At 46.0% G+C, this 26,751-nt stretch overlaps 1 protein-coding gene across 2 annotated transcripts in view; it reads left to right on the plus strand.

Annotated features, from left to right (window-relative positions):
* The first annotated feature begins 1,016 nt into the window (after positions 1-1,016).
* QSOX1 (quiescin sulfhydryl oxidase 1) overlaps positions 1,017-26,751 on the plus strand; it is a 68,211-nt gene continuing 42,476 nt past the window's right edge. For both annotated transcript variants that reach the window (XM_040406959.1, XM_040406960.1), the window contains exon 1: positions 1,017-1,324. In XM_040406959.1, coding sequence (XP_040262893.1) covers positions 1,087-1,324 — 238 coding nt within the window. In that variant the 5' untranslated portion in view covers positions 1,017-1,086. The remainder of the gene's footprint in view (positions 1,325-26,751) is intronic.

Below are 26,751 nucleotides of genomic sequence, written 5' to 3' on the forward strand. Positions count from 1 at the left end.
AGGGTTAACGACGTTTGTAAAATCAGTTTTGAATACCTTGAGGGGTGTAGTTTCTAGAATGGGGTCATTTTTGGGTGGTTTCTATTATGTGAGCCTCACAAAGTAACTTCAGACCTGAACTGGTCCTTAAAAAGTTGATTTACTTCTAAACTTCTAAGCCTTCTAACGTCCCCCAAAAATAAAATGTCATTCCCAAAATGATCCTAACATGAAGTAGACATATGGGGAATGTAAACTATTTTTGTAGGTATTAGTATATATTATAGAAGTAGAGAAATTGAAACTTGGAAATTTGCTAATTTTTCCAAATTTTTGGTAAATTTGGTATTTTTTTTTATAAATGAAAGTGAATTTTTTTGACTCCATTTTACCAGTGTCATGAAGTACAATATGTGACGAAAAAACAATCTCAGAATGGCCTCGAAAAGTAAAAGCGTTTTAAAGTTGTCACCACTTATAGTGACACTGGTCAGATTTGCAAAAAATGGCCTGGTCCTGAAGGTGAAATAAGGCCATGTTCTTAAGGGGTTAAAGGTAGGCCCACATATTTCATGCAGTTTCAGATACCAAAACCAGGAGTGAATAAAAAAAAAAAAGAAAAGTAGTTTCTGTCCTTTTATGTTTCACTCCTTCCAAAACCGCATGCAGAAACCTGACCGTGTGGTATTACCCTGAGCGGGGGCTTTCTACAAATACCACAGCAGGACAGGCACACTAGTATGAGTACTGGAGTTTCGTTGCCGTAAAGGGGGTGGACGACATTTGAAGGGTTAGAATGGCTGTAGATGGCAGCACTGCCCCAGCAGCAGCCCGTGCCCTTTACTGCCCCAGCAGCAGCCCGTGCCCTTTACTGCCCCAGCAGCAGCCCGTGCCCTTTACTGCCCCAGCAGCAGCCCGTGCCCTTTACTGCCCCAGCAGCAGCCCGTGCCCTCTACTGCCCAGTGACTACTCTGCATCACTCAGTCCCCGTGGTTTCCCGCCTTCTGGGCGTGGTTACCTGCGAAGCCCCGCCCCCTGCGCTATGTGGGCAGCCCCGGTTGTCCTCCTCCGGGATGTTGCTCCTGCTCTCTCCGGCTCAGAGGCGGAATGATGCCGGGCTCGGTGCTCAGGGTCCCCGGAGTGTGGCTGCTGCTCTTGGCGGTGCTGGTGCCGGGGGGCGCCCACATCTACGACGAGCACGACCCGCTGGTGTCACTGGAGAAAGGCGCCCATGGTCTGCTGCTCAACTCCTCCAGCAGCTGGGTCGCCCAGTTCTTCGCCAGCTGGTGCGGGCACTGCCAGAGCTTCAAGAGCAGCTGGATGGTCCTGGCGCACGATGTAAAGGGTGAGTGCCAGGGATGAGAGCTGGCAGAAGGCATGGGCAGTGCCAGTACCCGAGATAATGTATAGTAACCTGGCACAGCCCGGGCATAAATCGGGAATATTATATATATATATATATATATATATATATATATATATATATATATTAGTACCTGGGCACAGGATGCCCATCCTAGAACTGGCAGAAGTAAAGTGCAGTACCCGAGATAATGTTGATATTATATACAGTACTGGGGCACAGAGGAGGAATATTATATATCTAATACTTGGGCACAAAGGGGAAAAGTTATTATTTATATATATATATATATATTTTTTTTTTTATTTATTATTTTTATATATATATATATATATATAATACCTGGGTACAGAGTGGAAATGTTGTTATATTTAGTATCCGGGCATAGAGGGAGAATATTATATATAGTACCCGGGCATAGAGGGGTTATACAATATGTTGTACCTGCGCATAGATGGGGAATATTATATGTAGTACCCTGGCATGGATGGCTTAGATAATATGCCATACCCGGGCATAGATGGGTTACACAGTATGTCGCACCTGGGCATAGATGGGTTATACAGTATGTCGCACCTGGGCATAGATGGGTTATACAGTATGTCGTACCCGGGCATAGATGGGTTATACAGTATGTCGCACCTGGGCATAGATGGATTATGAATATGCAGTTCCCAGGTTGGTATTACAGTATGCAGTCCTCTGACATAGATGGGGCATTATACTGTGCAGTACCTGGGCATAGATCCACCAGTTTTCTATGTACTGTACCACCCACACTGAGCCTGTGCCAGTCCTTTCTGCTTTTGGGTCCCTAAATGATCAAACTCCATTCTGTGAATCATTAGTAAAATTTAAGACGCGTTTCAAGCCACCCATCAGTGATCGCAGAGGCGACAGGGAGGTTTGCCTTACGATTGTTGTCTATGGTCTGCGATAAACCCTCCCCCGTCACCCAGATTACATTTGTCATTTCCGGTGACCTAGCGATTCCGTTGTTGTTCCAATTTATCTTCTTGGTTCTTGGACTCTCCATTAGGGCTCATGTACCCGGTACGCAAAACAAGGATCCGCAAACAATACAGGTGACGTCCGTGTGCATTCCGCATAATAGAACAATACCATCCTTGTCCGTTATGTGGACAATAATAAGACATGTTCTATTTTTTTTTTTCTTTTTGCGGAACGGACTTACGGAAACGGAATTCACATGGAGTAACTTCTTTTTTTTTGGTTCCGCCTACGGTCCGCAAAAGAAACGATAAATAAAATACGTTCGCGGGCATTAGCCCTTATTATGAGATGATAGGGTGCAATCGAAAATCCTATAGGATCACCGCTCTAGGGCTCATGCACACAAACGTGTTTTTTTTCAGTTTTTTGTTATTTTTATACAGGTCCATATGCAGAACCAGTCACTTCAATGGGGCTGGAAAAAAAACGGAAATGACTCAGTGTGCATTGTGTGTCCGCTCCACAAAAAAAATAGAACGTGTCCTATTCTTGTCCATTTTGCGGACAAGGACAGGCATTGATCTGCAAAAAAAAAAAAAAACAATGCAACAAGGGCGTCACACGGATGTCATCCGTATTTTTTGCCGATCCGTGTTTTGCGGACCGCAGAATACATACGGTCGTGTGTACGAGCCCTTAGACTTCATGCACGTCACCGTATCCATATCTCAACCCGCAAACATACAGATCCGCAAAATATGGATGCCTCTTGCATACTTCTCGCTCCCGTCTATAGTAAGGACTGTTCGCGTCCTTTCATTGCCGCTCAGATCTGCAAACATTCCGGAAGTGTGCCTTGCCCCCTAGAAATGAATGGGTCAGTGTGCCACCCGCAAACCATGCGGCTACCGCGCGGATGAAAAAATATGGTTGTGTTGTGGGCTGGAACGAAGCAGTTTTTTATGCTGTTTTTGATGCAATAAATGGATTAGAAAAGAGTAGAAAACATAAAAGAAAGGACTTCTGGCTTTGGCTCCGAAACTGCAGTTGTGAATTGTTCCTGGACTTCAGGCGCCTCTGTTGTTGCTCTCAGCAGGGTCCGAGGAACGCCACAGTCCTGGCTGACCCTCATCCCTTGTTTTGTAAGACTTTTAACTGGAAACGTTACTTGTTTCTGCCCCGATACTGAGGCGTCTATAGCATCCCCTGGGTGAAGGTCGCTATTGACATGACAAAGGAAGGATCTTGTGATCGCTCAATTTCAGAACAATCCGTGCACAGAAACTCTGTAAGCATCAGGGCGCCTTCGCACTTTGCGGAGAATTCTGCCTATGGTGCAGATTTCCCGTACGAGAATCTCTCCATTCATTTCAATGGCAAACTGATTCTGCAGCAGAAAATGTTGCAACACAATCTGCACAGACGGATTTTTCCGCAGCATTTTCCACTGCAAAATCAGTTTGCCATAGGATATCATGGTGGAAGTATTGATGTTGCGGATTTTTTGGCAGAATATTCTGCACCCTTAGGCCCCTTTCACACGAGAGATACGGATTGTGTCAGGATCTGCTCAGGAAAAAACGGACGGTTCAATCAGTTTTTTCTGCCATTGCGTTCAGTATGTGTTTTTATTTAATTTTTTTTTACGTCCGGATTGTATCCTGATTACTTGCGTTTTTCACGCACGTGGAGAAAAACCTAAGAATAAGGCCTCTTTCACACGACCGTATGGCTTTTTCAGTGTTTTGCGGTCCGTTTTTTCACTGTTCTGTTTTTTGTTTCCGTTCCGTTTTTCCGTATGCCATATACAGTATACAGTAATTACATAGAAAAAATTGGGCTGGGCATAAAATTTTCAATAGATGGTTCCGCAAAAACAGAACGGATACGGAAGACATACGGATGCATTTCCATATGTGTTCCGTTTTGTTTTTTTTGCGGACCCATTGACTTGAATGGAGCCACGGAATGTGATTTGCGGGCAATAATAGGACATGTTCTATCTTTGAACGGAAATACGGAATACATTGTGTTTTTTTTTTTTTGCGGAACTATTGAAATGAATGGTTCCGTATACGGAACGCAAAAAACAGCCCATAAATGGAAAAAAAAAGACAGTCGTGTGAAAGAGGCCTAACAATCTACATCTCGTCAGTAAAAAAATTCATTGTATCCTGGTGCCTTCCGTTTTTCACACATGCCCCATTCACTTCTATGGAGCTAGGGCTGTGTGAAAAACACACAATATAGAACATGCTGTGATTTTATTTTATTTTTGTCTCCTGAACGCAGAAATGATGTGTGAAAGGCCTCATGCACACGACCGTTGTTGTGTTCCGTTCCGCAAAATGGGGTTCCGTTGTTCTGTGATCTGTTTTTGTTTCCGTGTGTCTTCCTTTATTTTTGGAGGATCACCAGACATAAAGGAAAGTAAAAAAAAAATCTAAGACAAGTTTGCCATGCAAATGATAGGAAAAAACGGACGCGGATGATAATCTTGTGTGCCTCCGTGTTTTTTAGTGGTCCCATTGACTTGAATGGGTCCGCGAACTGTTTTCTTCGAAAAAAATAGTACAGGTTATATTTTTTTGACAAACTGGAACCACGGATCACGGACGCGGATGACAAACGGTGCATTAGCCGAGTTTTCAACGGACTTATTGAAAGTCAATGGGTCCGCAGAAAATCACGAAAAACGGAACAACGGACACGGAATAAAACAACGGTTGTGTGCATGAGGCCAAAAACGCATGTCCGGATGCTGTGTGTTGACTACATGCATTGCTCATGTGAAGGAGGCCTTATTCAGATCATGATAAATCTCAATAATTTTTATTTTTTTCCATTGACCATCATAGAGATTCTTATTTAAAGGAAGTTTCTGAGATGCAAAAAAGCTATTTCAGCTCTGGGTAGTAGAAACCTTTGTGGCCTTTGATAGAGTCAGACGTGCAGAGGAAGCACATTTTATTCCAATGTACAAATGAGCTCACGGGTGCCCAGCAGGCAGTCCCGTGCCCAGCAGGCAGACCCGTGCCCAGCAGGCAGTCCGTACCCAGCAGGCAGTCCCGTGCCCAGCAGGCAGACCCGTGCCCAGCAGGCAGTCCGTGCCCAGCAGGCAGTCCGTACCCAGCAGGCAGACCCGTACCCAGCAGGCAGTCCCGTGCCCAGCAAGCAGTCCCGTGCCCAGCAGGCAGTCCATACCCAGCAGGCAGTCCCGTGCCCAGCAGGCAGTCCGTACCCAGCAGGCAGACCCGTGCCCAGCAAGCAGTCCGTACCCAGCAAGCAGTCCCGTGCCCAGCAAGCAGTCCCGTGCCCAGCAGGCAGTCCGTACCCAGCAGGCAATCCCGTGCCCAGCAGGCAGTCCCGTACCCAGCAGGCAGTCCCGTGCCCAGCAGGCAGTCCCGTGCCCAGCAGGCAGTCCCGTGCCCAGGAAGTGCTCTTGCATTCCTCAATGATCCCTATGCAATGCCTCCACCTTGGCTCTGATTGACTGCTCTTGTCTTGTCTTGTGCCGCGTCATCACACAATGGACACCACACAAACGTGTCCGTGATGACAACAGTGACAAGATGATCAGGGGTTCATCCACATAGATGTCCGTGAAGGATCCGTGTTTGGACCATATGTCCGTTTTTTGCCCCCGTCTCTCATCCGTATTCCACGGACACTGCTAAGCTGAAAATTAATTGCAAGAGCAACGATCCATTAAACACAGATGCCATCTGTGTCGTGACTGTTCACGGATCCACAGACTATAGTGGGTGTGAGGGATCCATGACAACGGACAAAAAAAGGGCTAACGTCCATGAAGTAACCACAAGCCCCGCAGACTGTGGAAATTCACGGATGTGTGAACACACATTAAAATCCATGGCTGTTTGTGCTGTCCATGGAGAACACAGACAGCACACGTCCATGATTCACGGATGTGAGAATAAGACCTTATTCACGCGTCTGTGGTGACGTCCGTGTTTCATCAGTGAAGCTGTCTGTGAAGGGTCTATGTTTGGCCCGTGCCTCTGTGTTTTGTCCAGAGCATCTCCAACCTCTGGTCACTGGCAGGACTCAGATGCCGTCCAGTTTCTGTCAAAGGTTTCACAGACCCATAGACTTCAATAGGTGTGTTCGGTCCGCAACATGGACCAAAGCAGTGCAAACCTCTGTTGTTTTTCCACTGACGACTGAATAAACACATTAAAGTCAATGGATTAGTGCGTTTTGTGGAGAACACAGACAGCACGTATCCATGATTCATTGAGGTGTGAATTAGTAATTAGGGATTGGGAGGCTACACAGAGATAAGGTGGAATGGCAGGATCTGCACCTGTTCTGTGTTTTAGATCCCAATCCCTGATCAAGCACTGAATTATGTTAAAGCGGCCTTAGCCCTTACAGTGCGATCCGTCATGGTGTCCATTGTTTTAAATGAAAAAATGGCAATGTCTGTGATTACGTCATGTAATCTGTGACCGTGCTTCCAATGCAGATGCAAACACGGCCTCCCTGTAAGGCTGGGTTCACACGGGCGAGATTTCCTACGCGGGTGCAATGCGGTAGGTGAACGTATTGCACCCACATTGAATCCTGACCCATTCATTTCAATGGGGCTGTTCAGATGAGCGGTGATTTTCACGCATCACTTGTGCGTTGCGTGAAAATCGCAGCATGTTCTATATTCTGCGTTTTTCACACAACGCAGGCCCCATAGAAGTGAATGGGGTTGCGTGAAAATCGCAAGCATCCGCAAGCAAGTGCGGATGCTGTGCGATTTTCACGCACGGTTGCTAGGAGACGATCGGGATGGAGACCCGATCATTATTATTTTCCCTTATAACATGGTTATAAGGGAAAATAATAGCATTCTGAATACAGAATGCATAGTACAATAGCGCTGGAGGGGTTAAAAATAAATAATAATTTAACTCACCTTAGTCCACTTGATCGCGGCCCGGCATCTCCTTCTGTCTCCTTTGCTGAACAGGACCTGTGGTGAGCATTAATTACAGGTAAAGGACCTTTGGTGACGTCACTCCGGTCATCACATGATCCATCACATGATCTTTTACCATGGTGATGGATCATGTGATGACCGGAGTGACGTCACCAAAGATCCTTTACCTGTAATGAATGCTCACCACAGGTCCTGTTCAGCAAAGGAGACAGAAGGAGATGCCGGGCTACGCGATCAAGTGGACTTAGGGCTCTTTCACACTTGCGGCAGGACGGATCCGACATGCTGTTCACCATGTCGGATCCGTCCTGATGCTATTTCGCCTTGCCGCCGGACCGCCGCGCCGTCCCCATTGACTATAATGGGGACGGGGCGGAGCTCCGGCGCAGCACGGCGGTGCACGGCGAAAGCCGCCGGACTAAAAAGTCCTGCATGTCCGACTTTTTAGGCCGGCGGCTTTCGCCGTGCACCGCCGTGCTGCGCCTGAGCTCCGCCCCCGTCCCCATTATAGTCAATGGGGACGGAGCGGCGGCACGGCGAAATAGCGGCAGGACGGATCTGACATGGTGAACAGCATGTCGGATCCGTCCTGCCGCAAGTGTGAAAGAGCCCTAAGGTGAGTTAAATTATTTTTTAATTTTTTTTAACCCCTCCAGCGCTAGTTTACTATGCAGTCTGTATTCAGAATGCTATTATTTTCCCTTATAACCATGTTAGGCTACTTTCACACTTGCGTTCGGGGCTCCGCTTGTGAGTTCCGTTTGAAGGCTCTCACAAGCGGCCCCGAACGGATCCGTCCAGTCCTAATGCATTCTGAGTGGATGCGGATCCGCTCAGAATGCATCAGTCTGGCACCGTTTGTCCTCCGCTCCGCTCAGCAGGCGGACACCTGAACGCAGCTTGCAGCGTTCGGGTGTCCGCCTGGCCCTGCGGAGGCAAACGGATCCGTCCAGACTTACAATGTAAGTCAATGGGGACGGATCCGTTTGAAGTTGACACAATATGGCTCAATTTTCAAACGGATCCGTCCCCCATTGACTTTCAATGTAAAGTCAAAACGGATCCGTTTGCATTGTTTTTTGTTCATGTTAATGCAAACGGATCCGTTCTGAACGGATCTAAGCGTTTGCATTATAGGTGCGGATCCGTCTGTGCAGATACCAGACGGATCCGCACCTAACGCAGGTGTGAAAGTAGCCTTATAAGGGAAAATAATACAATCTACAGAACACCGATCCCAAGCCCGAACTTCTGTGAAGAAGTTCGGGTTTGGGTACCAAACATGCGCGATTTTTCTCACGCAAGTGCAAAACGCATTCCAATTTTTTGCACTCGCACAGAAAAATCGAGGGTGTTCCCGCAACGCACCCGCACATTTTCCCGCAACGCCCGTGTGAACCCAGCCTAAGGGTCCAGAAAATCCCATGCAGATTTTGCCATGGATCCACTACAAAATCCACATGTAACTCGCAGCGCGTTTTACCCTCCGCATTGCCGAGGGTGAGATCTGTGGCAGAAATCTGCAGCATCAGGGCTTCTTCCCATGTCAGTGAATAGACACATGTTGATACAGCTGTGTTTATTCACACATCCTTGTGTTTCCTTTGAAAAACAGCAGAGACCTGCGGACCAAATGCCTATGCAAGTCTGCGGAAACTATAAACAGAACATGAATGATATCCCTGTCCTGTCCATTTGTTGTCGAAAAATTCATAAAAAGGTTGAAAAAAAAGGGGGCTCTGCAAAAAAAGCATCAAAGAGGATCAACTGTGGTGAAAAAACAGACTCGTCCTGAACTCGGACCTTTGTGGATGCAAAACTGTGCTGCAACACGAGCCGAGCATTTGTAGACCCCCACTAGGAGCCCGAGACCGCCCCTCCCCTTCTAGGAGCCCAAGACCGCCCCTCCCCCCAGGAGCCTGAGGCACGACCCCCCCCCCCAGGAGCCTGAGGTCACAACCCCCCCCCTACAGGAGCCTGAGGCACGTCCCCCCTACAGGAGCCTGAGGCACGTCCCCCCTCCAGGAGCCTGAGGCACGACCCCCCCCAGGAGCCCGAGACATGCCCCCACTCTAGAAGCCTGAGGCACGCCCCCCCCCTAGGAGCCCAAGACACGCCCCCACCCTCTAGACGCCCAAGACACTCCCCCCCTCCAGGAGCCTGAGGTCACGACCCCCCTCCAGGAGCCTGAGGTCACGACCCCCCCTCCAGGAGCCTGAGGTCACGACCCCCCCTCCAGGAGCCTGAGGCACAACCCCCCCCCCAGGAGCCCGAGACATGCCCCCACTCTAGAAGCCTGAGGCATGCCCCCCCTAGGAGCCCAAGACACTCCCCCCCAGGAGCCCAAGACACGCCCCCTCTCTAGAAGCCCAAGACACTCCCCCCCTCTAGAAGCCCAAGACACTCCCCCCCTCTAGAAGCCCAAGACACTCCCCCCCCCAGGAGCCCGAGACACACCCCTCTCTAGAAGCCCAAGTCACTCCCCCCCCCCCCCCCAGGAGCCCGAGACACTCCCCCCCTCTAGAAGCCCAAGACACTCCCCCCCACCTCTAGGAGACAGAATTGAATGAAAATAGTGATGTCGCAGAACTGAAAACAAGGTTTTGCAGAAAGGATGGACATAAACAACAACATGAATCCCCTTTAAAACCACATGTTCACATTTAACCATGATGGTTACAACTATCTCCGATGAGCGGCTTGTCCTGATACGTGTAGTCAACGTCCGTCTCTCATCTTGGTCATTGGAATTTCACAGTATCCTGGAAGCTTCTCTGTTTGCTGCAGCGCAGGCGCCGTGTTTCAAGTCTCAGGTCCTTTATCTTCGTGTTGTGTGTGACATTGTATGTAGCAGACTTCTGTCATCTCCAGTCAACCCATTTTGCAGTTGCTTCGTGGTGTTTTTAACTAACGGTGTGGTTCGGTGCACAATGTGGTTTGGCTTCTTTTTTGCAAGCCATGCATTTGCTACCGGAAAGTATGTGCTCCCATCGGATGTCAGTTGCTTTGTAGATCAGTAGGAAAAAAACCTTTATAAAAAAAAAAATATGTTAAAACACCATGAAAATGCTACTCACATTGACTGTGTCAAGCAGCCAAAAAAACAAAACAATATCTGTGGGATAAAAACGCTGGAAAATGAGGCAAAAAAATAACAGACCCTGTTGTGATGAACAGATGACGTCCGCGTGCATTCTGTATTTTGCGGAACGGAACAGCCGGCTCCTAATAGAACCGTCCCATCCTTGTCCATAATGTGGACAATAATAGGACATGTTCTATCTTTTTGCGGAATGGACATACGTTAACGTAATGCACACAGAGTAATTTCCATTTGTTTGCGGCCCTATTGAAATGAATAGTTCCGCATACGGGCGGCAAAAAAAAAAAAAAAAAGACACGGGAACAAAATATGTTTGTGTGCATGAGCCCTTAGGACGAGGGCTGCGCCTGGCCATAAATGAAATGCACCCCGCGGCAGTGTAGGCACTATCAATACCCACACAGTAAATGCCAGTCTCGATAAATCAGGGCCTATGTGTCAGACCACCATATAGCAATCTAACTGGTGCATTGGGGTCCATCCAAGTGGAAGGGGGAAAAAAGTCATTGCAGATCCATGGCAACATCTGAAGTTTTCTGTGACTTTCACCCTACTCATCGCAAAGCGGCATATGGGTAAGATTTGCTGAGGTCGTATCCACTTTGCTGCTCCTGCATTCTGCTGTATTTTTATCTGCCCGCAAACCTGGTCAGGAAATACAAGTGGACGTACCCTTATGGTGAAGGTATGCCTGGCAGATTCGATGCAGAAATTTCTGCGCCCATTCCGTCCAAGGGAGAGTTCACATCAGCGTTTCATTTACCGTTCTCCTGATCCGTCAGAACAACAGAAAAAAAATAGGATCTTTTAAAAAAAAAAAAAAAAAACGGATCCTGAGCATCGAGCCATTTCCTGCTGAGATCCTTTTTTTTTTTTTGGACGGAAAAAAGCAGCACTTATTTTCTCAGACGGAAATGGCTAAAACGGATGCCAAATGTGTACAGGATCGTTTTTGGTTTTTTTTTTTCTGAAAAAATACCGGGGATGTGAACTCTCAATAACTGTGGCCTGCAGAACTCCCTGCACCTACTGCAGAAACAACCCCGTTCAGATGAAGAGCCGACGGCATGAACTATTCTGAGTGGTGGTTGTTGCCCTTCGCCCACGCTTAGGTGAAAGAAAACAAATGGATTATTTTCCCACCCACTTCATATCGCTGAATGATGGCACAGTTCTGCAGAGATCAGCTGTTCTAAGTCCGCGGCACCCCCTGCCGCTCTGCGATACAGAATGTGCTGGAGCCTCCTCTGCCCGTTCTTTGTGCAGGACATCATGCAGCCTTATCTCTTCCCTAGGAGGTTTGTTTGCTATGGCACCGGCTCGCAGGTCAAAGCAGAAACCCAGCCACGCAATGTGACTTTTAAAATAGGTATTATTGTGTTTTATCTTTTTTTTTTGTTTGTTTTTGCAGAGTGTACATACAACCTTGGAGTGTACCTAAACATCCACTTACATTTTTTTTCTAAGTGTTAGAAATAACCTAAAATATATATTTTTTTCTATCTAGTGATCTTTATTTATTGGTTTTCTAATTTAATCACAAGACGTTCCTGCCTCCTGAAGCTCTATTCTTTACAGTGCACAGATAATCCGTACACCGCAGATGTGCATGCGGGGTACTGATACTGATTTGTATTATATGCGCTGTCCCAAAAGGAGTATGTCTCTCTGCGGTAGCCTCAGCTGAAAAGCAGGGGGACAGACTGGCCATAGACCCTACAGGGAAATTTTCATGTGGGCGATATCCAGGGGGCCACCTGAGCCCTCCTCTCCGCCACTGACCAGGTACATAACATATACAGATGCTCTCAGCATGAATTATTTCTTGGAGCACTTGGACAGCTGCTGGTGCCCTCCTGAATTCAACCGTATTGACATCCTCAACAAGGTGATAGGGCAGTATTTTATGCTGCACTGTGATATTTGGTTCTGCGGGGGCGGTATTTTGTGCTGCATTACGGTATTGCTGCTCCCGTTCTTCTGTTGCAGCTTGTGTTTGCCCTGCCTACTTGTGTTTGCCCTGCCTTCCTTCAATTTGGACTCTTATACAACATGGGGCCACTTTTAAATGTTTGTATTTTATTCCAGGAATTTCCAGTTCGCCCCTGGAAAGGAAAACGTCCTGCCGTGTGGACTTTAAAATCCGCCCCATGTCAGTTTGTGCAATTCCACGCCTTATATATATATATATATATATATATATATATATATATATATATATAATATATAGTAGTTTTTCCCATAGACTTCTATGGGGCTCTTAACATAAACTGAAAATCCGCACCAAAAGGCCTCATGCACACGACCGTTTTTCGGGTCCGCATCCGAGCCACAGTTTTTGCAGCTCGGGGGCGGATCCATTCACTTCAATGGGGCCGCAAAAGATGCGGACAGCACCGTTCCGTGGCCCCGCAAAAAAAATATAGCATGATGCCATGTCCTATTCTTGTCCGTTTTGCGGACAAGAATAGACATGTCTACAATGGGCCTTCCATTCCGCAAATTGCTGAAGGCACACGAGCGGCTTCTGTTTTTTGCGGATCCGCAGTTTACGGAACGCAAAAAAACGGCACGGCCGTGTGCATGTAGCCAAACTGTGATAAATAGCGCAGATTTCACGCGTATCTTCTGCATACAAATACACAACGTGTGCAGGTAGCTTGAGGGTACGGCCACACGTGGTGTAAATGCTGCACATTGTCCATAGCAAAATTTCATGCAGAACATCTGCAGCATTTACATTGTGTTATAAAGACGCTGCGGAAAAACCCACAGCATAAAATGACTTGCGTTACGTTTTCACTCTGCAGCGTGTCAGTTAATGCTGTGTGCTTTACACTTGCCTTTACAACTTTGCAATAACAAGGTTGAAAGCAGCGCCGTTGCATTTCCGAAAGCAACGACATTGCGAAAACCAACCCATTTAAAAAATTTTTGTTTTTGTTTCATGTGCTGCATCCTAAAGGTATGGTCACGGGTAGCAGACTTGCTGCAGATTTCAATATGTTGTGGCTATCTAGATACAGATTTTACCCTTCGCAGTGCATTGGGCGGAATCTACAGCAGATTCCACCCAAAAAAAAATCACAGCTGGATTCGCGCAGCAAAATATGAAGAATAAGCAAAAAATCCCGTTTGTGTGACTGTACCCTTAAAAGGAATGTGTCTTAAGAAAATAGTCTGTTGTTTAATTCAAGTTTTTTTGTTTAACAAATTTTTTAAGAATTTTTTTTGTAGTTATTTTTCATTTTCCAGGTGAATACCTAGATTTAAAGAAAAAAAGCATAAAATCCTGCAGTTTTCGCACTGGCCACTAAAGTCTACTAATAGGCGCCACTTCTTGGTCTGTACAGATCACTTTACTGCAGTTACCTGCTCATCTGTCATTCTAATCCTGCCTGTAATGATATCACCTCTGTGTACAGATAACACAGGATCCAGCATTCACAATAGGTGATTGTCAAAGCTTATCTATTCTTTCCTTGTACAATGACCTCGGCACAGGTCACAGAGCTGCCTAGAAAACTCTCCCATAGAAGTCAATGAGGTCCACTCCTGACCATCTATGGACCATGGGGCTGGCGTAAAGCAATTTTCTTAATGCTTTCTAAATGCTGTTAAGAGCAGCTAAGGCAAGATGGCCGCCCCCATAATGTTCAGGAAATAGAATAAATAAATCTGCAATCCGAAAATAAAAAATAAATCGCAAGAAAAGGATATGTGTCGCTATCTGGTTTTAACTGGCAGAAAAAAAACAGGATAGTCCCACATGTCTGGTCATTCAAGCGTGTGCCAAGCAAGTGTCCAGGATTCAGTGAGCCAGACCTACCCTTAGGGTGCATTCACACGACCGGATGTATGTGGCGGTCCACATATATATCATATACAGTTGACATCCGTGTATCATCGTTTTTTTTTTTTTTTGGCGGATCCATTGCAATAATGCCTATTATTATTGTCTGCAAAATGGACAAGAATACGACATGTTCTATCTTTTTTGCTGGACTACGGAACGGACATACAGATGTGGACAGCACATGGACTGTTGTCCACATCCAATCCGCAAGCAATGCGGTCGTGCGAATGGGGCCTTAGAGAAGATAAGCGTTTTGTTGATCTGTGTCTGGCGCGATAATTCAGATAATCCTATTTTTAAATCAGTGCCATTGACTTACATTGTTTTGCGCTATAGGAGCAGAACAACGAAAATAACGGCTCCGGCACATCACTTAAAATAATGGTGTGAAATGGACCCCATTTGTACTATGATTGGAGTCCGTCGGGTTTCTGATAGGGAGTTCAGCATTTTATCAGACAAAATAGTCCCGCACGCTAGATTATTTTGTCCCGTATTTTTTATAGAAAATGCGTCAAAGGTCTCTACCGGAGCTTCCGAGGCAGATTCTGTGAGGGGAGCACAACAGTACCGGCAGTCCGGGGCTATTATTCACTGACACGTCATCGGAAACGCTCCACGTTACGTGTATTATAGTAGTCACTTATTTGGATGTGTTCCCTATGACAGCTCAGAGGGGTCAGTATCTTAAAACATTCGAAAAATGTTAAAGGAATGTCAGGTTTTTATCTTTTTGTGTTTTTTGGACGTTCGGTTTGAGGGCTACTTGCAGTGCACCATGCAGATCATGTCTGGAGCTGTCTCGAGACCTAGGGCAGTCTAGTTTAAGAAATCAGGATTGTTTGAGTCAAGTTTTGTGCAGCTGTAGGATGTGTCTCCATGAATATTGTACTTCTAGGTTTGAAGAATGTCTCCTTTGTCTCACCAGAACTCATCATTGTGGCTATAGCTGCGTGGTACAGAAGAATCCTATATTTAAAGGGCAGTAAGAGCTGTAGTATGGCTGATGTCCTAGTACTGTACGGTACGGTATACCTCAAGGATGCAAAACAATTATATAGACTGTAGGAGAACTCAAAGAGCAAATCTGACCCTTTTAGTGGCAAGTCGGAAAGAACTTCACCGGACTAGGGAAGCTCTGGCTGCGGCTGGCACATTTGGTTTGTTGTATCAGTAGCTACTCTGTGGGAAGTTCAGATATTATGAACTGGCATCTCTATAGGGGCTGTTTAACATCTCTAGAGATGCCATCTGAACATCTCAGTGCCTACAGAGTAGTTACTGATACAGCAAACCAAATGTGCCCGCCACAGCGCCCCCATAATACCACAACACTTGACTCCTCTGTGGTCCATTCCTCTAACAAGACCGTACCTAAGAGCAGACGCTTAACATTTTAGGATTGGGTCACTTGAATCCTGGTCACTTGTTTGGCTTGACGTTGGCCAACCAGAAGCCACATGGTCCACTTGTGACAACCCTGGCTGTAGATTATTTGATGACTGTTGGGCACATTTTCTAAAGACTGGCACACGCCTCTTCATACATTTGGTACATCTTGTGCTGTTCTGTCCACCACAGACTGAAATCCAGATTTTAGTTAGAATTTCCACCAGTTTTTGGTGTCAATTGTTGTAAATGTGTCAGGCCAAGGTGGTCCAATTTAAAAGGATCAGCACAAAGGAATGATCTTCTATGTGGGCAGAAAACAATTTTTGATTGTCAGCACATCACCCCATGTAAGTGGGATGTCCATCCGGCAATATTGTAAATAAACATCTGCAAAAATAATAGTAAGTAGTGAACGAATGGTTATTGGCCATTCATTGGGGAGATTATCTGCCTGTATAAAGGGCATTTGTTAGGGTCAGAGATCTATCCATGTAAAAGCAACCTAAATTGCTGTAGGTTATTCTTTATTGATGTCTAGTCTAGTTCTCTAGTAAAGGTCTCAAGACCCTCTTCTTGCTTCATTGCGACACAACTGCATAGGGAATAGTTTAAATGGAGTGGTAGCCGCACATTCTTGGTCTATGGGGCTGACCAAAAGAGCCGAGTACATGGCTCCGTTACTTCCATTGGACTTGCAGGCAATCGGTGGGATAAGAGATAAATGTCTCCTGAAGTTAAGGGAGTTGTCCCATATCAGACGTTGATGGCATATGCTACCAGTGTCAGATATGTGCGGGTCCCACCTAACATGAAGTGGGATACGGCGTCCCTGTAGTGTCACAGAAGAAAAAGAAAAAAAGTAATAGTATGATGGGGGACATTAACGAGCACGCCACCTGTTTTCACATCAGGTTTTTCTATGCCGTTTTGGAAGCTAAAGCTAGGAGTCGATTTAAAAAGAGGGGAAGACATGGAAACCCAGCCTTAGGGCTCATTCACACGAGCGTGTGCTGACCGTTGCCGTATTGCGGACCGCATTTGCGGATCTGCAATACACGGGCACCGTTCCGTGTGCATTCCGCATCACGGATGCGGACCCATTCACTTCAATCTGGAGATGCGGAATGGAAGCACTACGGAGTGCTTCCTGGGATTCCGTTCTGTGCCTCCGCACCGCAAAAAGATAGAACTTGCTCTATCTTTTTGCGGAACTGACGGATCGCGGACCCATACAAGTGAATGGGTCTGCGATCCCCATGCGACTGCCCCACGGTCGGTGCCCATGCATTGCCAAACGCAATTTGCGGTGGGCACGGGCTACACACGGTCGTGTGAACAAGCAAACCAAATATCCACTTGTTATATGTATATAACAAGGGGATTTCTGTTGCAAATGATCCCTCTAACAATAGCTTCCTAACACATGGCGGTTCGCCTCCTCTTCGTCTGGATGAGGAGACATCTGCTTCACATAAACACGGGAAATCTGTTGCCTTGTTCACATAGTAAAACGTTTGTTTTACAGGACCTGGCAGGTGGGTGGGTAACTCGGGTGGTAAGGTTGCGAGTACTTGTACAGTGTTCCTTGTTTGGGGCAGGTGAATAGTAATGTACATAATTCTTTGCCCATTTTTACCACCAGGACAGAATCCAAAAAGACCAGTTTTTACACCTTCTAACCCCAAACAGCCTATTTATTTTCTGTGGCCACCTCCAGCACCTAAATCAGTGGTGATCAGCAGTGGACATTCACTATGATATATCCGTGATGATTATTATGAGTAGTGATGATCGAATTGAAGTCCACGAAGTGGAATTCAATCCGAATTTCCGGATAAATTTGATTCTCCACAAAGCTGAATCTCCACGTGCTTCGTGGTAGCGAATCGATTTAACCTGAAATAGTGCAACAAAAATCATACTTACCTGCTCCATTTGCTCGCAATAGGCCGGCCGCTGCCATCTTGCTTAAAGATCTCGTCCGAAATCCCGTGCGCTGTGACGTATGATGTCACTGCGCCGGCCGGCGTGATGACGTCATTTCGGGCCGCATGAGATTTCACACCAGATCTTCAAGCAAGATGGCGGCGGCCGGCCAGTCACGAGTAAATGGAGCAGTCAAGTGTGATTTATTTAAATTAATTTATTATGTATATTTTTTTATTTAACACCGGATTATTGCTATCATGTATTAACGCGCCATCTGAGGGGTACAATGACAGGAAGCGGCGCAATCACTACTTACAAAGAAATACACTTCGTAATGAAGTAATTCATCACAAAGCAAATTTTTTCGGAAAATTCAGCAAAGCACCAAATCGATCCAACAGGACCAACTTGCGGCAGAGTGATCCGGCAAGCAGTTCCGTCGCCGGAACTGCCTGCCGGATCCGGCAAAACGTATGCCAATTGATGGCATTTGTAAGACTGATCAGGATACTGATCAGTCTTAAAAATGCCTGTTCAGTCAGAAAAATGCATTGAAATGCCAGATCCGGCATTTTTTCACCGGATCCGGCATTCAGGTAAGTCTTCATTTTTTTTGGCCGGAGATAAAAACCGTAGCATGCTGCAGTATTATCTCCGTCCTGAACAGTCAAAAAGACTGAACTGAAGACATCCTGATGCATCCTGAACGGATTACCGTATTTTTCACCCCATAAGACGCACTTGAAAATTGCCCCTGCGTCTTATGCGGCGAATGCTGACAGTTTTACATCGCAGGCTGCAATGTATATGCGAGCGGGGAGGGACTGGGAGGAGGAGCTGGGGGCCGGCAATTGGGGCGGTGCAGTCACTGTACTATAGCCCCGCCGCTCCAGTGCTGCACTATACAGATATAAAGTGTCTCATTCAATTAAAAGTGATTACACATGCCCCCCCACTCCTAATATTACCGTACATCCTAACAGCTTCTGCAGGCAGGCCGGACGGGCGGCAGCATAACTCCCTGATGTTACGTGCCTGCGCCACCTACTTTATGAATGAAGCAGGCGGCGCAGGCAAGTGACGTCAGTGAGTGACGCGCCGGCCGTCCGGCCTGCCTGCCTGCATTGTACAGAAGCTGTTAGGATGTACGGTATTATTAGGAGTGGGGGGGCATGTTTAATCACTTTTAATTGAATGAGACATTTTATATTTGTTTACTGCAGCACTGGAGCGGTGGGGGGGATCTGTGGATGACAGTTTTATGAGGAACATCTGTGGATGGCACAGTTAAGGGGTGGGGGGGTCTGTGGATGGCACTGTTATGGGCTGGGGGGTCTGTGGATGGCACTGTTATGGGCTGGGGGGTCTGTGGATGGCACTGTTATGGGGTGGCGGGGTCTGTGGATGGCACCCACAGTTCCCCCCTGTAACTGTGCCACCCACAGATCCCCCCTGTAACAGTGCCATCCACAGATCCCCCCTGTAACAGTGTCAGCCACAGATCCCCCCATAAGTGTCCATCACAGATCCCCCCATAACAGTGCGTCATCCACAGATCCCCCCATAACAGTGCGTCATCCACAGATCCCTCCATAACAGTGCGTCATCCACAGATCCCCCCATAACAGTGCGTCATCCACAGATCCCCCCCATAACAGTGCGTCATCCACAGATCCCCCCCATAACAGTGCGTCATCCACAGATCCCCCCATAACAGTGCGTCATCCACAGACAGATCCCCCCATAACAGTGCGTCATCCACAGATCCCCCATAACAGTGTCCTTCACAGATCCCCCCCCAGTAATAGTGCCATCCACAGACCACCATTAGTTCCAAACCCACCAAAAGCACACCTCTTGGTTAAAAATATTTTCTTTTCTTATTTTCCTCCCCAAAAACCTAGGTGCGTCTTATGGGCCGGTGCGTCTTATAGGGCGAAAAATACGGTACTTTCCTTTCAGAATGCATGGGGATAAAACTGATCAGTTCTTTTCCGGTATTGAGCCCCTAGGACGGAACTCTGTGCCGGAAAAGAAAAACGCAAGTGTGAAAGTACCATTACATGAGTAAGAAACTGTTTACTTGATACAAAAATAAAGTACTAATTATCCTCAGGATAGGTCATCAATATCAGATCAGTGGGGGTCCAACACCCGGCACCCCTGCCGATCATCTGTTTACTACTGTGTTCTCTTCACAGCTTACCCAGCACAACGCCATACATTGTGTAGCAGCTGTGCTTGGAATTGCAGCTCAGCCCCATTCACTTATTGGAAATGAGCTTCGCCTAGGCCACGTGACCGATGTATGATGACATCACCTGGTCTAGGAAGACGCCTAAGTGCTCGAGAAGCGCCACCCAATCTTCGAACAGCATTGGAAATGTGTCACCAAACATTTTATCTGCCAGTTAAAACCAGATAGCGACACATATCCCTTTCTTCTAATCTGCTTTTATCTTCTGATTGCATTTTTTTATTTATTTATTTTTATTTATTTTTTTATATTCTCTTCCCTGAACATGATTCTGGGAACGGCCATCTTGCCTCAGCTGCTCTTAAAAGCATTTAAAAAGCATTAAGGGGGTTGTGTCACTTCAGCAAATAGCATTTATTATGTATAGAAGGTTAATACAAGGCATGATAAATGCCACTTGCTGAAGTGAGACAACCCCTTTAAGAACATTGTTTTACGGCAGCCCCATGGGCCACAGACACGACGGTCAGGAGGGGACCTCATTGACTTCTATGGGATAGTTTTCTAGGCAGCTCTGTGACCTGTGCCGAGAACATTGTACAAGGAAAGAATAGATAAGATTTGACAGTCCCCTATTGTGAATGGTGGATCCTGTCTTATCTGTACACAGAGGTGATACCATTACAGGCAGAATTAATAAGCAGATAACTGTAGTAAAGTGAACTGTACAGTGCTGCCTATTATTAGCAGCCAGTGTGAAAACTGCAGGAATTTTTATTTATTTTTTTAAATATTGATAGCGACGTGGAAAATTAAAAATGGCATCAACAAAAACTCTTTCAAAAATGTTAAACATGAAAATGTGATTTAAACAATAGGTCGTTTTCAGGGGACATTAAAGATATTAAAGATAACCCCTGTGTCAGTCCTCATCCTCTCGAGCTCTGCGCTAAGCATAAGTCCCATCAGTTTTGACTGCAGCGTGCCTTTTCGCAACGTTTAGACATGGCGGATTTGCAGTGGAGAGCACCGCCATATCCGAGCATGGCTTTAACATTATTGCAACATTATTTATACATGTTTTACAACTAAGACAGGATGACTATTGGACCAGGTTCACACGTGACCTATTTGTTTTGAATGGGGTGATGGGTGCTGTTTTTTGCCCACCCTCCCCTAAATTGAACATTTCTTACACTGTTAGGGTGGGTCCCAGACCTATGAGGTGTTATGTACCCTTGGTATTGGTATCACTTTTTTTCTTTCTTTTTTTTATAATTTTTTTTTTCTATTGTTTTTTTAAGAATGTGAAGATGATTCCACGTAGCTATTTTTCTTTACAATGTAGAAAACTTATCGCACGATTTGTACTAAGTCAAGTATGTCTATAATATTCGGTGTCTTAGGACACTTTATTGTTAGGCCTCTTTCACATGGGCGAGATTTCCACGTGGGTACAATGCGTGAGGTGAACGCATTGCACCCGCACTGAATCCGGACCCATTCATTTCTATGGGGCTGTGCACATGAGCGGTGATTTTTACGCATCACTTGTGTGTTGCGTGAAAATCACAGGATGCTCTATTTTGTGCGTTTTTCACACAACGCAGGCCCCATAGAAGTGAATGGGGCTGCGTGAAAATCGCAAGCATCCGCAAGCAAGTGCGGATGCGGTGCGATTTTCACGCACGGTTGCTAGGAGATGATCGGAATGGAGACCCGATCATTATTATTTTCCCTTATAACATGGTTATAAGGGAAAATAATAGCATTCTGTATACAGAATGCTTAGTAAAATAGGGCTGGAGGGGTTAAAAAAAATTATTTAACTCACCTCATCCACTTGTTCGCGCAGCCCAGCTTCTCTTCTGTCTTCTTCTTTGCTGTCCAGGAGGAAAATGACCTGTGGTGACGTCACTGCGCTCGTCACATGGTCCGTCACATGATCCATCACCATGGTGATGGATCATGTGATGGACCATGTGATGAGCGCAGTGATGTCATCCTTTACCCAGCTCCTGAAGAAAAAAGAGAAGCCAGGCTGCGGGAACAAGTGGATTAAGGTAAGTTAAATTATTATTTTTTTATTTTTTAACCCCTCCAGCCCTATTTTACTATGCATTCTGTATTAATAATGATATTATTTTCCCTTATAACCATGTTATAAGGGAAAATAATACAATCTACACAACACCTAACCCAAACCCGAACTTCTGTGAAGAAGTTCGGGTACCAAACATGCCGATTTTTCTCACGTGCGTGCAAAATGCATTAAAATGTTTTGCACTCGTGCTGAAAAATCTCGCATTTTCCCACGACGCACCCGCATCTTATCCGGCCCAAATCCATGACGCCCGTGTGAAAGAGGCCTTAGTGTTGGGTCTTTTTTGTACATTTTATGTTATTGTTTGTCATTGGGATTTATGAAAATGTCTTTTGAACCAGTCTTGGCTGATTCTTTGTCTGTTCTTTCCTTTTTATGATCTGGAAAGGCCCGTGATTTTGGCAGTTGACTGGTTTATGGTGTTTGTACACTTGTTTATGTGTAATGATTTGTACCGACATTTGCCTTTTGTAAATGAGAGAGATATAAGTATTTACACTGGGGAACTATACTTCTATCCGAGTGTGAAATCCGCATTTACATTGAATCCTCTGCTCAGGTAGAAATCTGTGTGCGTAACTTCTCAGTAAGATCACAGCACAGAATGTCAGCCGTGGGCAAATAATTACTTAGGGAGTAACTATTATTTAACGCTAAGTAAGATAATTTACAGGAGTACCTTCCTAAAACTGTTGTTGTACTTAATTGTACAGTAATATTTAGAGTAATTGTTTTCTTCTGCCCTGATCCTAATTTGCAGTCATTATTAGCTGCCAGACCAGCTGGTAGTCAGTAGAAACATGTGACAAGCTTGTTGTCAGACACAGCCCTAAGGCTACTTTCACATTAGCGTTTCTATTTTCCGGTATTGAGATCCGTCATAGGGTCTCAATACCGGGAAAAAAACGCTTCCGTTTTGTCCCCATTCATTGTCAATGGGGACAAAACGTAACTGAAAAGAACGGAGTGCTCCAGAATGCATTCTGTTCCGTTTGGTTGCGTTCTCATACCGGAGAGCAGCATGCTGCGGTTTTCTTTCCGTCATGGGAGTCCGTCATAGAAAACGGATCCGTCTTGGCAATGTTAAAGATAATACAACCGGATCCGTTCATAACGGATGCAGACGGTTGTATCATCAGTAACGGAAGCGTTTTTGCTGAACCCTGCCGGATCCAGTAGTGTGAAAGTAGCCTTAGACGTCATGTAGACATCTGCCGAGTAATACAGTACCAGTTAAGTAGATGAGGTTTTCAAAATCTCATCTACACAGTGTGGAAATTTTTTGCGCTGAGGTCGACCTGCGGTGTGGGGTGTTAAATCCGTCAATTGTTTGTGTAAGTTTTCAGCAAAGGGTACGAGCTGGGGCAAGTCCGCCAATAGCACATGTGGGTTTTGGTGTGGAAACGCAGCGAAATCCACACTGAAAGGCCTCATGCACACTACCAGTGTTTTGGTCCACATCCGAGCCACAGTTTTGGCAGCTCAGATGCGGAGCCATTCACTTCAATGGGGCTGCAAAAGATGTGGACAGCACTCCATGTGCTGTCCTCATCCGTTGCTCTATTCCGTGGCCCCGTGGTCCGTTTTGCGGACAAGAATAGGCATTTCTACAATAAGCCGCCCGTTCCGTAAAAATTTGCGGAAGGCACGCGGACGGCTTCCGTTTTTTGTGGATCTGCGGTTTGCGGACCGCAAAAAAACGGAACGGTCGTGTGCATGAGGCCAAAATCTGTTTAAGCTACATTGCCATGTGCATGTGCCCTTAGGCTACATCCGATCCACATATAGGATTTTCTATCTGGGTTTAAAGGCAGACAACCTACAGCATGTTACAGTAGCAGCAAGAAAACTTCCCCACACGCTGTATAGGAAAAGTCAGTGCATAAATTGACACGTCGCGGCTTTTGAATCTGCGGCATGTCAGTTCTTGCCGTGGATTTCACCCTTTGCAATTTACAGGGTGACATTAGCTGCAAATCCCCCTGTAAAATATAAAGATTTTGCGGCAGAATCTGCAGCAGATGTTTTCTGTTCTGTATGGACGTACCCACACGTTTAGGTGGGCACGTTAGAGGCAGGTTTGGAAGCCAAGTGTGGACCATAAAAGGAGAGAAAGAATGAGGGCTCATGCACACGACCGCAAGCAGCGGGTCCGCAGTACACGGGCAACGGCCTTTTGTTCACCACATCACAGATGCAAACCCATTCACTTGAACGGGTCCGAAGTGCGGAACGGAGGCACGGAAGCACTAAGGAGTGCTTCCATGGGTTTTCTGTCCGTGCCTCCGCACCGCAGAAAAGTAGTGCATGCACTACTTTTTTTTGCCGTGTGGACCCCCATTCAAGTGAATGGGTCCTGCGTCCGCATACAGTGGTCCTACGGTCGGGGCCCGTGCATTGCGGACCACAATTTGCGGTCTGCAGCATGGGCCCGGCTAGCAAATGTTCGTGTGCATGAGCCCTAAAGGACAGATACGACTTATAATCGGACGCTTTCCTCCTGACTCCTGAATTCAGCTGTAGTGCCATCCTGAGAACACTGGAGTAGGAGGACAGAATGTGGCAGCTGGCATTGGTCACCACAGAGGGGCAGTTTTTGGGGAGGTATTTTGTCCTACTGGGGGAATATTTTGTGATGCACTGTGCTATTTGGCTCTGCTGGGGTGGTATAATGTGTCGTACTATGGCATTTCTGGCCCTGCCTAATTGGGTATGGTTTACAGGAAAGCGGGCATGGCTTAACGGTAATGGACAAGTTATGGCCCAAAATTTGGCACACAGTTAGTCAACCAGTAAGTGATATGAAGTTGGATAGAAGTTTCTAACAGTACAAAAAAAAACATCATGCAGAGCGTGCCATTGTGATAACTTTGGCGCATCTTTAGACTTGCTGGTCTAAGTTGCCACTGTCTAAATGTCAGGCAGGATTAGGAAATCTGCTGTGAAGCAGGACGATTTGAGCTCTGAAGCTTCAAGAACTGCAGGTACAGCTGAGGACTTTAATACATGCTGCAGGATCGGTACAAGATATGTAGTATATGTGAAAATGTATTCAACTTTTTATGTAGGTTAATTGTAAGCAGCGAAATGGTGATCAAAGGTGGACCAGTTGCCAGTAGGCCAAGTCATGTCCTCCGTAAACATGCACAATTGACTTTGAGTGTGCGTGTATATTTCAATGGGGAGAGGGAAACGATCCACAGCCAGACACCTTTATTTAGCCCTGGAAAATCCCTATAATGGTTTGTTAATCTGTAATTTGGGCCTAAAATACCATGGTCAATTGCAACTACGGCATCTGAACCATCTTTTCCCAAGAGTGCTGTGCTCCCAGGGCCAGAACAGCTCCCCTGCACGGAGATCAAGGAAGCCATTTGGTTGCTATGTGGACCCAGTCTTGCTTAAGGATCCGAGGCATGCTGCAGAGCTCCATAGGAACATAGTGACTATCCCATAGATGGCAATGTTAAATCATTGCAGTCTATGGGAGAATCGTTCAGATGATTGCATGTTAAAGTCCCCTAGGGGGACCTAAAGGGTGTCTGAGCTGAAGGCAGTATATTATAGAGTAGGATGAGCTGATCAGCTTGATGTACAGTTTTATGGGAAAGATTCAGTAGAACTTGTATCCTATACATTCCTGCTCATTCTGGGCTTTGACATGAAGGAGGCGGTCCTATCAGTGATTGACAGCTATCTCTGTATACAATGACCCAAAGCATACTGCAAAAGCAACCAAAGAGTTTTTTAAGGGAAAGAAGTGGAAGGTTATGCAATTGCCAAGTCAATCACCTGATCTGAATCCGATTGAGCATGCATTTCACTTGCTGAAGACAAAACTGAAGGGAAAATGCCCCAAGAACAAGCAGGAACTGAAGACAATTGCAGTAGAGGCCTGGCAGAGCATCACCAGGGATGAAACCCAGCGTCTGGTGATGTCTATGCGTTCCAGACTTCAGGCTGTAATTGACTGCAAAGGATTTGCAACCAAGTATTAAAAAGTGAAAGTTTGATTTATGATTATTATTCTGTCCCATTACATTTAGTCCCTTAACAAGTGGGAGGCACATATGCAAACTGTTGTAATTCCTACACCGTTCACCTGATTTGGATGTAAATACCCTCAAATTAAAGCTGACAGTCTGCAGGTAAAGCACATCTTGTTCATTTCATTTCAAATCCATTGTGGTGGTGTATAGAGGCAAAAATGGTAGAATTGTGTCGATGTCCCAATATTTATGGACCTGACTGTATATACCACAGTGCAGCCCAAAATACTGCCCCAACAGACCCAAATACCACAGTGCAGCACAAGATATTGCTGCTCCTGCTGCAGTATTCAGCTGTATCACCGTCCTGAAGATGGCTGTACATTCGAATTCAGGGGGGATCCTGCGGCCGTTGTATCTTATGCTCCTAGCATTAATTGCGGCCATGAGGAGGGTTCGGGAGATCTTCCAAGAGCCCCCCATCCCCCGCCGAGCATCAGTTCAAAGGGGAATTTTTCCGTGGGGTATACAGCCAGTCCATCCTTGGCCGCACTGTGGAGCCCCAACCTAAGGGCTCATGCACACCTACGTATTTTCTTTCCATGTCCGTTGCATTTTTTTGGCGGACCGTATGCGGAACCATTCATTTCAATAGGTCTGCAATAACAATGGAACTTACTCCCTTCCGTTTCCATATGTCCGCATGTCTGTTCTGCCAAAAAATAGAACATGTCCTATTATTGTACGCATAACGGACCAGCTGTTCCGTAATGAAAAATACGGAATGCACACGGACGTGATCCGTATGTTTTGCAGATCCGTGTTTGGCGGACCGCAAAATACATACGGTCGTGTGCATGAGCCCCAAGTCCTGTAATTCAGTAAGACACCAGCGACTGATGTGTCAGCTGTACAGAAAATCTCCGGCCTG

Source organism: Bufo bufo, chromosome 9 (genome assembly GCF_905171765.1).
Source record: "Bufo bufo chromosome 9, aBufBuf1.1, whole genome shotgun sequence".
Classification (NCBI taxonomy): domain Eukaryota; kingdom Metazoa; phylum Chordata; class Amphibia; order Anura; family Bufonidae; genus Bufo; species Bufo bufo.